We start from the raw sequence: 13,551 nt of genomic DNA on the forward strand, positions 1-13,551 counted from the left end.
TATGAAATGATATTCTATCTAAATTAATTTTCTTTTAAAGAAATTTTTTCTGTAAATATATGTGTATAATAAGTATATTTCCAAAACTTATATTCATTCCACATATATTTTTGTTTTTATATTTAATTATTTAAAAGATCAAAAAATACTAAATAGTTAACTGATTAACTGAATTGATTTGTAAATGACAATTCTATGTGCCTATTCTTATTCCTTGCAGTAATGAAAATACAACAATTTTGTATGTTATTTTCATTGGTCTGTTTTTAAGAAATAATAAATATAATGGTAGTATGGTAGGATAGGAGAGTTTGTGCCATTACATTATTGGTTTTGAATTTCTTCCGAAGATATAAAGCTTTAAATTGCAAAAATAATAGTAAATTATGCAGAATAAAATTTGATGAAAATTTGATGTATAGTTCTAGAAATTTCGCGATAGCTGGATCAGAGAGCATTGTAGTTTCGAAGAAGATACAAGAGAAATTTTGAAGTGACATAATGAATTTATTAATTTCATGAATGAATTCCTTAAATGAATTTCACCTCTATTAAATCTGATGGTTTAATTATATGACAATTATTTTCTCAATGAATTCAAATAAATACAATGGCCATGACAAGTATTGACACATACTCTCATTTTTAAATGAAACGTTTAAATGACATACGAGTCGTATGAAATAGCCACAGTAAGTAGGGGATTAACCATTATCTATGGAATTTCAACAATCTTAAGAACACTTACGTATCAAATCAAGTACAAAAGGAATCTTAAGAAATAGAATTCGCTACGTTTCGCTTTCACAAATATTGAAATCTGCCAAAAAAGATTTCGAAAGAGCAATTAGGAGCGACAAGAACGGTTCAAGAATTTTTTCCGTGGTTACGCATATAATTATATATGGAAAGGGAAACGGCAGAAATCGATGTCAAAGATACTGATGGCTATTTTTACACGGCGATACTTATCTTCTAGCGTGAAGGATGACGAATGAAATACCTACTTCGTGCAATGGATGAGGGTATTGCCAGCTTCGTGATATAATAGCGGAAGTTCTACGAGATGGTCGAGCCATGGGCATCGGTTCATCGCTGGACGTCAGTTCATCGCTGGGCGTCAGATCATCGCTGGGCGTCGGTTCAGCGATGAGCGTCGATTTAAGTAAGGTCGAGCCGTAAGTAGCCGAGAAGGGTCGTGGGAGAGGATTCGGCCTCACCTGCATAAGCGGCTGCACCAAGCAAGGCGATTGAATACCCGGCATCTCGCTGTGCTGGACCACGTCATGCATCTCGATTTCGTCATTGTTTACTACGTCGTCGATTGTCTCCATTTGGAAACAGCTGTGCACCCTCCGATGCAAAGTTACATAAAAGTGGCAGCTAAACAGTACCAGGATGAAGTCTGCCAATACCTCACTGATGCTAAGGATTAACACGAACCAGCTATAGCTTCGCCTATTAGCGCCTATTAGCAGACCACCACTGGGATCTTGGTTGTTGTTGTTCCATCGAACTATTATGTTCACAACAGGTGTACACAAGTTTCGAATGCTTTCTGCACAAAGGATTGGGATTATATATAATATATGTGTGGCAGTTTTTTTCTTTTTTTTTTTTTTTTTTTTAATATAACATTAGATTGATATAAATTATTTCATAACGCTGATTAGTATTTTTGCATTAAATTTCAAAATTTCAAAATTTCAAAATTTCAAAATCGTTACGTCATTTTATTGTTTTTCTTAAATTAAGTAACTTTAAATTGTAACTTTTTTCATTGATTCTTTACAGTCGCATCTACCACTATAACAACTTATTAGCCACTTAGTTGAGATCATAGAGTTTTATCATTTTTGGGAAAGATTGATCCGTTGTAAAAATTTCAGCAATTACGTTTGATTAAAAGTTTGCAAGCGTTAGAATATTTTTTGTATTAATTCAAAGGGAAAAGACAAATTCTTTATTCGACAACTTTTGTATTTCCGATTTTAATGTTTTAAGAAGTAAGCAAATGTTGCATGATAAAACATGTATCTTAGTATTATTGTTATCTTAACAAATAGATAAATTTTCCACGATGAAATATACATTCCAATATATTATTATTATACTTATATAACTCTATATACGATTTACTTTTATATATTAAAACTTAATTGAATCATATTTTAATTGTTATCATGCTAAAACACATTATAATATAAATCGATTTTAATGTTTCTCAGGTTTGATTACCTTGGTATTCGTCGTTCTACTGTCGTCCTTCAAGTCTCTCGGCCAGAGTTTGCAGATGTGCGCAGACGGAGTTGCCAGTTTGACAGGACTTGCTGGTATTGTTGATGCGTTGATGACGCCGCGCAACAGATTTTCCGGCTTTACCATGGCTTTCCTTGTATTCGACCTCGCTGCCTTTGGCCTTTCGTTTACATCTCTATCTGTGATCGTCGTTCGTATTTCCACAAACGTAGGGATGCCACTGGATGGTGACAAGTCTAATTCGGTACGTATTGTCTGTACTTTCACCGGTACTGTCCTTTCCTATTTCTTTTTCTCTGCTGAACACTATGTTGCACTACTGAAATGTTAATTACTATTTTTATAAATGTGAACGACGATCACAAATAAAGATGTTAGCGAAAGGGCAAAGCTAACGAGGTCGAATACCAGGAAAGCAATGGTAAATCCGGAAAATTTGTTGCGCGGCGTCCACAACGCATCAAAAATACCAGCAAGTCCTGTGAAACTGGCAACTACGCCTACGCACATCTGTAAACCTTGGCCGAGAGACTTGAAGGACGACAGTAGAACGACGAATACCAAGGTAATCAAACCTGAGAAACATTAAAATCGATTTATATTATAATGTGTTTTAGCATGATAACAATTAAAATATGATTCAATTAAGTTTTAATATATAAAAGTAAATCGTATATAGAGTTATATAAGTATAATAATAATATATTGGAATGTATATTTCATCGTGGAAAATTTATCTATTTGTTAAGATAACAATAATACTAAGATACATGTTTTATCATGCAACATTTGCTTACTTCTTAAAACATTAAAATCGGAAATACAAAAGTTGTCGAATAAAGAATTTGTCTTTTCCCTTTGAATTAATACAAAAAATATTCTAACGCTTGCAAACTTTTAATCAAACGTAATTGCTGAAATTTTTACAACGGATCAATCTTTCCCAAAAATGATAAAACTCTATGATCTCAACTAAGTGGCTAATAAGTTGTTATAGTGGTAGATGCGACTGTAAAGAATCAATGAAAAAAGTTACAATTTAAAGTTACTTAATTTAAGAAAAACAATAAAATGACGTAACGATTTTGAAATTTTGAAATTTTGAAATTTTGAAATTTAATGCAAAAATACTAATCAGCGTTATGAAATAATTTATATCAATCTAATGTTATATTAAAAAAAAAAAAAAAAAAAAGAAAAAAACTGCCACACATATATTATATATAATCCCAATCCTTTGTGCAGAAAGCATTCGAAACTTGTGGACACCTGTTGTGAACATAATAGTTCGATAGAACAACAACAACCGAGATCCCAGTGGTGGTCTGCTAATAGGCGCTACCTCCTTCATTGAATTTCATTTATTTCATTCTTATTTCTCTATTTTCTTCCTTTTTGCTCTATATTAATATTTTTAGCTTATCTATCTTTTCAAGGAGGTTTTGCATACAATAACTTTAAAATATGCCCCCTTTACCATGTAAATGTATTAAGTTTCCTGACCTTCTCATTACATTGTCTGCAAAATACACATCTATAAAGTATTGAGTCCAATAATAGTGTGCTTTCGTTTCACCATTATTCCTGTTATCTTAATCTCCAGCACTAGAAATATTGTAGTCGCAGAATTTGTTAGTTTCGAATCATGCTTGATCCTCTGGCAGTATATTGTTATACACTGCTAGAATGTTATACCACTATACTTGGTTAATAGCTTAAAAGTATCTCTTCTTCTGTAGAACTGTATTCAAGTGTTGCAAGATTATCCTCTTCGTATTTTCCATTAAAGATTTAAGTATTCGTTGAGTAAAACTATAATTCGAGCTTAACAGTGTTAAAAGCCATTTTGAAAAGTCCACATATTAAAAAGAACCAGAAACAGAAAGGGGTTATATTCGTACTATTTATACTTAACGACGAATATAACACAATAGCGATATTGGTTTCGTTACTACAGGATATCCTACGTAAAATCGGTTATTGAAACTTTGCTCACTTAAGGAATGTTTTAGATTCTACTTCCGTATTATACAGATTTACACTTGGTAGCGTGCAGTGCAATATCGCTTTCAGATCATCGCCTTCTTGCAAACATTTTTTATGTTTTTTGGTAGTACTCGATGGATAAAGACGAAATATAACGATTTTATGTTTAGGAATCCATTGGTTCAAAAGCATGCATTGGTTGTGTATTTTTGAAGTCTGACATAACTTGCATAAAGTTTAGTTACTAGTTAGTAGTTACTAAAGTTTAGTTTAACGTGAGAAAGATTTAGGCGGTACACTGTTTTGTTTATTTAATTACATACAGTGTTTAACGTATCGTAATATTGCTTTAAGACGGTTATATTAGTAACGTTTATATTGGCAAAGTTCAATGTACACTATCGAAAGTATTTTTAATAATATCTCGGAAACTACCTTCAAAGATTTCCACTTTACTGATTTCGATGATTTCTGAATATGTTATAGAAATTAACTTTTTGTATAACTTTTGTCTATATATATAATTGCCGTTTGGCCATAGTTTCCCCAATATGCGCAAAAAGTTGTCGAGACCGCTTCAGTGAATTCTGCCTATAATTGTGCGTCTGTGACAACGTACGCGTCGGAATTAGTTGCCGGCAGCCTTATAGCGACAGGTACAATGATTCAAATGAAATCTAACTCTTATCTTTTGTTTATAGTATATTTCTACACACACAATTACACGCGCGCGCGCGCGCGCGCACACACACACACACACACACACACACAAGTAACTTATACATATCAATCGTTTAAGAGAAATAATTAAAAATAAAGAATATCTAACGAAATACTAAAGAATTATACCGGAGGCATAACTTTTACTTTGTAACAAAGTAATAAAATGCCTCAAATTTTTGTGATATAAAATTTTGCATTTTTCTGATGTTTCTTGAAACATATGTAATAAATCAGTCGTTTTGGTATTCATAGATTTTCTATATTATACTCTAACATACTTCAATACATTTTTCTATATAATTGCACACTTACTCAAAATATAGAGCTTAAAAGACAAAATTATGCTGGTGACCCAACATCTTTGTAATCGACTTTATATATGTCATCGTCACATAAAATTAAGAGGAAAGGGAGACATTCAATGGATACTTCAGTTCATACAGAAACAATTAGATGAAAAATCCCGCATTTATGCCCCTGACATGAACGGGACGATATTTTTTTCTCACTTTTTAATTATATTATCAGTTAATTTGATTTTTGTCAATGAACACTTACGCATCCTTTCGCATGCAAATCTTCCCTTATTTCTGTTTCTTTTAATATTAGTTTTCTTCAAGCTCTTACTTCGACAGTTACTTCATTCTTCTAATTGACTATAATATTTTAGGAAATTATTTGAAGAGTCTACTGATTGAAATTGATTTCTGAGCAAGTCAAGACTTTATAAATTCTTCGCCATGCTGCCACGGTAAGTCCGTTTCTTTTATCCACTCTTAATTGTAGAATGCGCTATTCCATTTAAAAAAGGTGATGAATTTCATTTATTCATTACCTTTCCTAATTATTATTTACAAATTTCAAATGCAAAAGACAAATTTCATGCTTGTTTAATTTTATATATAAATACTTCAGTATTTATATTAATTAACTAGATTCTATTGTGTTCAGTATTGTGCATGATGTTAATACTATACCAAGTGTTATAAGAACAAAATTATCTAAAATCTCAATTTTTTTATATTGCTATATATTTCTATATATCAATGTGATATGGAGCAAGGTATACCATGTTTGAAGTCATATTAACAGTTTAACCTTTTCAAAAGGAATAGATGATATTCATTATTGAAAAGGAAAGCAGTAGAAAACCATTACAATGGTATTTGATGCCGAACAGCTTGCATAATTCGTCGAATAGTTTTGATTCACATTGACGTCCTTGATCGGTTCTTATTTTCGAGGGTACGCCAAAACGTGGTATTGCATCACGATAATGTCTCTGTGTATATTGTTGATTGGTTAATATGTTTTTTGAATGTTACAACGGGCGTGGATATGTGCCTGGTGACCTTACATCGCTGGCAGGGGATACATTGCCGTGCCCTGTTTCGACAATGCTTGTTTATCGACGGCCAAACGAAACGCGTCGTCACCAAATTTTGCGTGGTGCGTATCCCTGGATGGGAAAGCCCGTGTAACGAATCAAATACATTGTATCGCAGAGATTTCGGAACATATGGTCACACAGTTTCACAAGCTATATCACAATATATTTGTACGGCTTGGTCGGTAAATTGTAAAAATTCAGTTGAAACTCATAATTCTTTATTTCAATGATACATACAAAAGATTAAGTTTTGCATGGGAACCAATAAAAGAGTCGACAGAAGAAGAAGTAGATACAATTCTATGTGAAAACCATAACGAAACTATAGGACACCTGGGAGTACAAAAAACTTATCAAAGAATTGAAGAAAAATAGAAAATACCAGGATTAATGGAAAGGGTAGAGACTTGTATCAAAAATTGCGATGCATGTCAGAAGGAAAAGCTAACGCGAATTGGACTCAAGGAAATGCCAGTCATTTCAGATACACCTTTGCAAACAAACGATAAAATAGCAACGTTTAATATTTGTGTAAACAGTGCATTTCTCATATCTCATTCCGATTTGCCCCAATTTGCTACATTTCACGCAGAGATGCTTTGAGAGGACCGAACCTTTATTTGCTATAATAGTCTTTTCTGATTTATTTTACATTTGCGTCTTAACGTGCTGTGTAATCTGTAATTTGCAATACAAATATATACCGGGATATTTGACCATTTTCTTATGCGGAACGGATAGGGGCTATTGCCGGTGATAAGAAATCAGCGAGAATGTACGGAACTTTCAGTTACCACAGCAAACCATAATTCGATCGAAAATTTCCTGTAGCTTGGAATTAATTTTGGATGAATACATTCCCGTCGCGTAAATGAGGAGGCCATTGGCAAATGCTAACGCGCATAGGTTAAAGTCGCTATTCAGATGGAAGAGGCTCGAAGCACGACTAAAATACAAATTGAACAGGATGGAGGTGTTGAACGTTCCCTGTTGCAGACCGTTATTCACTCCGAAGACGATATTCGAGCTTGACATCCAATGAGACACATTTCGAAGATTGTGGACCAAATCACCTGAACTGCATGTTTAAAGAAACCGTATCGTATCAGCTTTTATAGCAAACCGCTCGATCGAAACATCTCAAAATCCCTTTCCAGGACTATGAGTAGAGTTTTGCTACCAGCAGACGCCTGTCACGAATTTTATTATGGCGTGGACCTTACTGTATTTGACCCGGAAGCCAAATTGCTGATCGGGAGGAATGGCAGCCTCTTTACAATGAAACGGTATGAGTCTCTGTATCACACTCTACACGCAGGGAGGGCGTGAGCCTATGGGGGCTGGCAAACCCACGTTCCCGCAGCCAGGGGGACCGTCGGAACAAGCGTTCCGCTTACGTGAGTCCCTATGTACTCCACAAGGATGATCGCCGGGAGTATGCGTGCGCTTAAGTGCGGCCATGCTCTCTCTACGCGGTCATGGGTAGTAGCGCACCCACGATCCTGACGCGAATGAGGGGACCGCCGGGATATATCCCTGGGCACAAAAGTGTCGCAGGTCCCCGCTTGCGAGCGTCCCTTCTTGGTCTGTTGAGAGCCCTGTTAGCAGGTCGCAGGTGCCAGCAGTGACGTGGCCGTACATCCACACGGTGGTCCCACCAGTGACATAAACTGGTACCACGGGCAGGATGAGTATTAGCCCGGAGGGAGTAGCGACCCCTCTGCTCGTCCGAAACTGGGTATGGACTCGTGGTGGCGTGGTTCATAGCCGAATGCTGGTTAGGCGGCCGGTCCCCCGGGTGCGAGCCTCCCCACTCGTACTCCGGAAACGGTTACGCCGGCGGGTGAGCAGCGTACCAACTGCTTCGGAACCGTCCCGGGAGACGGTAGGGCCTAAGGGAAGGTGGCCCCGTTTTACCTTAGACGAGCGAAAGCCCCTGCCAGGCCTAGCTAATAAAGGAAGCAAGTGCACTGGGTGCCTTGTGCGTCGGTCGGGCGTGATCCCGACCCCGATTGGTCCTGTCCGGGGACCCGGGCCCTGTATGAGTTTCTACTCGAGGTAAGGGTAACCGTTAAAGATACAAGGAGACTACCTGTATCACACTCTCAAAGACCTTACTAATGGATACTCTGCAAACAGCTAACTCGTTGATCTGTACCTGGCTGGATTTGGTTTGTTGGTTTGTTCTTATCCTTCCCCAGCAAGGGAACTACTTTCCCCATCTTCCATATCTTAGAAAAGTATGCTGGTATCAGAGATCATTGAGCATCAAGGAGAAGAAGAATGTGCATCTTTGCGGGAGCTATAGCTATATTGGTACTGCGTTGAAGATATCGAAGCCTGATAACCTATCCCATTCAGCAACTTAAATTGAATCGTTAACGAATCTACCGATGTGAAATAATTCTCTGAGACATCGGAGCCGGAGCGGTTACTAGCCCTGTTTCCTCAGGTGAAGGTACAGACCCTGTTCCAGCGGCTCAACGAAAATCTGCATTTTCAAGATTATGAAATTTGGGAATCTGAGAAGATCATCATACACATTTCGGCGCACACTTCCAAAATTTGTCCCCAGTAGTCTTGTGGGATTCACGAAACTTTTCGCGCGGTAGAAAGGAGAACGGATAAAGAATGCTTCGCTACATACAAATAACAAATGCTGTTGGAACGAGTGATAAAAGTTTAACAAGTTTGAAGTGATGAAATAGCACGCAAGCACAATACTAATTAAAGACCTGTACAAAGAACAGTTTATAACTTGAAAGGAAGAAACGACACAAGATCGTGAATAACAGAAGCACGTGTTGCGTAGACGTTTATTCTTATTCTTGGCATGTCATCGCGTTACTAGTAAGTTCTGGGAAGCCGGCGGTACCGGAGACGTCACGAAGTGGACTTATTTGTCGACTTGGTACCAGTAACGATGTATATTCTGTTCTGTCATACGAGGAGGTTATTCAACTATGGAAGACGGTGAGAATCGTCCGAAGAAAATTTGAGGGCGCCGATCAAGAGGTATAGCATTCGTCTTACTTGCGGAAACGTGGTTTTGGAATCTTTAATTCTCTGAGTGCAGAGAACTCGGGATCTATCAGAGGCCTTACTGATAAGCATTTTTATGGCTCTATATCCCTTGCCGTGTTCGATGACCGATGGGATAGAGTAACATAGAGTGCCGAAGCGCTTCTTCAGCCGATTTAAGGTGCGGAAGATTCGGTGTTTGTCTTGTAGCAATTTTAAAGATTATTATTATTTATGGTCTGGAGGACGATCTCTATGTTGTTACTGTTGTCTCAGTGGTCTTATCCCCGTGGACAAATATATCAAATTCTGACAGTTCGATGCATTGGCATTTTATTTTCAATATTTACAACATTTTTTAATACTCGAATAACATTCTTCCTCGTTTCATAAACATATTGTATCGGTTCTTTTGAACACTCACTTCGATCGTTTTCACTTTTCGGTTCTGGAAGTTGAGGCGATGATGTAAATTTCATGTACGGTATAGGTACTGAAATTTGTGGATTTTGCAGGGATAAATTGTAAAATGGTTTGTGTTTAAATCTTTTTCCATCCCTTTCATATAGTGCCTGCATAAACTATGTGCATCTCAGTTATAATATATTCATGTGATAAATTCAGTTTTTTTTTTTCTTTTTATATATATATGGTTTATTTTGGTTTTTACAATTTGTCATGAAGGACATTTGGTAAAGTGTTATATCTCATTGGTAATAAAAAAAATAAAATAAAAATAAATATAACATGTGGGTGGCTACCCTCAGCAGGGTGCCAACTTCGTGTTTTCTAAGTTATATCTTTTATGATAAATTCAGTTTGTTAAAAATAATGTGTTTGTCAAAATTTGACATACCTGACCACAGCGATAATACATGCTACCACTGCCACGGCAAAATGATGTTTTGAATACTTCTTCTTCGTAGATAGATACATGAACGTATAAATAAGGAAACAACTGTGCCCAAAATAGATCTTCTACTTCTTGGAATGTCTTAGATCCGAAAAATTCGTGAGTCCAACCTGGACCAAAAAGTGCAACAGAAAGTCCTTCGTGTCGTATTTTTTGTAAAGCCTGTAGATTATAATGGTTTAATGAAATATTAAACGATATTATATTATATGCTACAATAAAATAAGTAACATTGTAATTACATATGATGAATTAAATCCACCACCGCCAGGACAACCTCTTCCCCAAATATCAAGTCCTACATAAATATCATAAATATCTCTGCTGTGATTTTTTGCAAGTGCCAAACTGTTTTTCAATTTTGATTTCATCCAGTTATAATTCAAGTAAATGGCATCGCAGTTTAAAAAGAAATCTCTGAAACATTGTATTCAGAACATTAAATAAAATTTACAAACAGAAACAATTGTAAAAGTATAAGAGTGTAATAAGCTTACATGTTTTTACTGTTAAGCTCATTTTGCCAATTTAATTTTCCTTCATTGGTTACGCTATCGTACCATATAATTTCAGAATTTCTAATTGCTTCATGAATATTTTCTGTTAGATATTTTACAAAATAAATTAAATTATTAACTTGCTCACTTTTAATGGTATTTTCAATATTTAATAACCAGCCATCAAACTTATAAAATTTTGCAACAAGTATTAGTGCATCTGCAAATCTTCTTACTTCTTCATGAGATTCAAGTATAACATCCCAGATACCTTCTCTTTCCGTAATTACAGTACCAAGAACTTTTACACCATGATTATGTGCTGCATTAATCCATCCAAAAGGGGGCACAGTTATGAAATGATGACTAAAATACACAAAAGTGTCAATAACACTCCAGTGATAAAATAGGTAAGAATCATAAGATTCTGATCCATATATAAATCTGAAAAATCACGGGTATATTATGTATAATATATGAATTAATAAATATAGTGATTTCTATTACCTGTCTTCTAGGTAGCCACCTTTCATATCATGACAGAGCAACGTTTTCGGATGTACTTCTCTATCCAATTTTTCTAACCGCGTTCTTCCTGCGCTTTTTTCTAAACCACTGTACACATAATCAGTTGAATCTCGTAGTTCTCCAATTTCTGGCCATGGTTTCAAGTTACCCACGTTATCGAATAATTCTTTTAAGTTTTTGAAAGGTTGTGACTCTGTAACTTCCGTCCTCATCTCTCTGAATTATACTGTTCCACAGATCACTTTCAAATAGTTTTTAATTCATTAACTCAAACAAAGGTTTCTCTTCTTATTTTGGTTCACCGGAAACTTGTATATACATGCGAAGCAGATAGTGTTCCCATCTAACAGAACTGGCATATCAAATTACGTCTCATGATATAATACCATTATCTACCAACTGCTAATGGGCAAAAAGATGTTCATTTCTCTATCAAACAAAGTATACAAAATAAAATTATGAATTTATAATGCTCCTACATCAATGTTTATATGATTGTTTCGACTTTGAAAGTAATATTCTTATTTACGCAAGTATATATTCTTTAATATTTTGCAAAAATTATACCGAAACAAACAATTTGGAATAAACATAACTAAGTAAATACTTTAACTTTTTTTTATATATAATTAAATATTTTATTTGATTTGAGTAGAATTTAACACCTAACCTTTACGTTTAAAATATTACTCTTTCTCATTCTCTCTTTCAATGTTATTTCTTCTGCTTCCGTTTTATGATATTTATGACATTTCTTAGTTCAGATATAAGTAACTTTTTCGTAATTTATAAAAAATGGCACTCTTTTTAATTATCCTACACTATTAATCCATTACATGTAATTTAACTTTGTAATTTAACTTTTAGCAACTTAAGATATGTGCATGTACAGAGTAATTTTCTTCCTAAGAATAATCATTTAATATTACGATGGCGCCCGTCAGATCGCTGATTCGGTGCGGAGAACTTCGGAGAAGTTGGTGGGCCCATATCTGTCAAGACCACTCACCTCACCTTCACGTGGAGCTCCCCGTCGTCCTGCATCGTTTCCGACCGGGGTAGGGTGCGAAAGAGTGAGTGGCAAAGGAAACGAGGGCATGGCTCGTTAACCATACACACGAAGAATGATGATGATGGAGCAGAATAAAGATATTATTTACGGTGCAGGAGAGGGATACCGCAGTACCGGCGCAGTTGTGGGTGATGAAGTGGGCCCCGGTGCGTCGTTAGCTAACGACCACGGCCGTTTGGGGGTGGACTGCCAGGCCCCCTTACGTGTTAATGCTACTGGTTCGGAAGATATAGAGATGGAGATGGATATAGAGCTAGAGATGGAGGTGGTTTCGGCAGAAGAGACCCCTCCGGGAGAAGAGAAAATGGCAGAGGCCAACAGGGAACGAAAAAAGGAAAAGAGGGTAGAGACGGAGAGGACTGTGGACAGAAGCGGAAGCAGCAGCCGAGGGGGAAAAGCACCATCGTCCCCGCCTGCGTCCAAGGCACCGGGAGTCTCTTCCTCCTCCTTCTCTCCGCCCCCAATTGACGATAGCGAGATCTTCCGAATCCCTAGGAAGGTAGGGGAAAAAGGGAAGTCTAGAGAGGGAGCACGATCTGGGGACAACTCTAGAGAGCAATCTAGATCGAGAAGAGGGTCGATGTCAGGTGCTCGGTCGGAGGACGATGAGTCGTGTGGATCAAGATCCACGATGGCCTCAGTCACATCCCGAGGAAAGAAGCGTAAGATAGTGATGGAGATAGACAGATGGTCAGACCAGCCAGGCGCAGGGCAAAGAAGACATGAGGTCGCGGATGGAGGCGCTTGAGAGGCAGGTCAGCGGTCTCAGCCCCTCTATTCTGGGAACCTTAAGGGGAGAAGTAAGGGCAATACTCGGGGAGTTAACGCAATCGAAACAAGCGGAGGGAATGGCCGGGAAAGCAGGCCAACTACAACAGATCCGCCAGGCGACCTACCCCCGACCTCCGCCCCCCCAACCTCAACCTCAGGGAATCGGGGGGACAGAGGAAACCGAATAGCAGACGGTGGTGTCCAGAAGGGCCAGAAGGAGGGCGAGAGAACCCGCACGGCTAGGAATGGGTTACAGAGCGCCTATCCCTATCACACCATCGGCGGCAGGAGCAGGAAGAACAGTAGTCCCAGCGGTGCTAACACCGCCTCTTCTCTCTGGTCGAAGGAGGAGGAGAAGAAGGAATAGAGGGAAAGGCATAAGCTACGCGCA

At 37.3% G+C, this 13,551-nt stretch overlaps 1 protein-coding gene across 1 annotated transcript; it reads right to left on the bottom strand.

The window, feature by feature from the left end:
* Positions 1 to 9,326: 9,326 nt before the first annotated feature.
* Positions 9,327 to 11,884, bottom strand: LOC132915944 (cytosolic endo-beta-N-acetylglucosaminidase-like). Its single transcript, XM_060975707.1, has 5 exons — positions 11,297 to 11,884; positions 10,790 to 11,233; positions 10,535 to 10,709; positions 10,236 to 10,454; positions 9,327 to 9,951 (listed from the first exon to the last, which is right to left on the bottom strand). Exons 1-5 carry the CDS (start codon positions 11,527 to 11,529, stop codon positions 9,682 to 9,684), a joined length of 1,341 nt encoding a protein of 446 aa, XP_060831690.1. The 5' UTR covers positions 11,530 to 11,884; the 3' UTR covers positions 9,327 to 9,681.
* Between the last annotated feature and the right edge of the window lie 1,667 nt (positions 11,885 to 13,551).

The sequence above is a fragment of the Bombus pascuorum genome, unplaced genomic scaffold (genome assembly GCF_905332965.1).
Source record: "Bombus pascuorum unplaced genomic scaffold, iyBomPasc1.1, whole genome shotgun sequence".
In the NCBI taxonomy this organism is placed as follows: Eukaryota; Metazoa; Arthropoda; class Insecta; order Hymenoptera; family Apidae; genus Bombus; species Bombus pascuorum.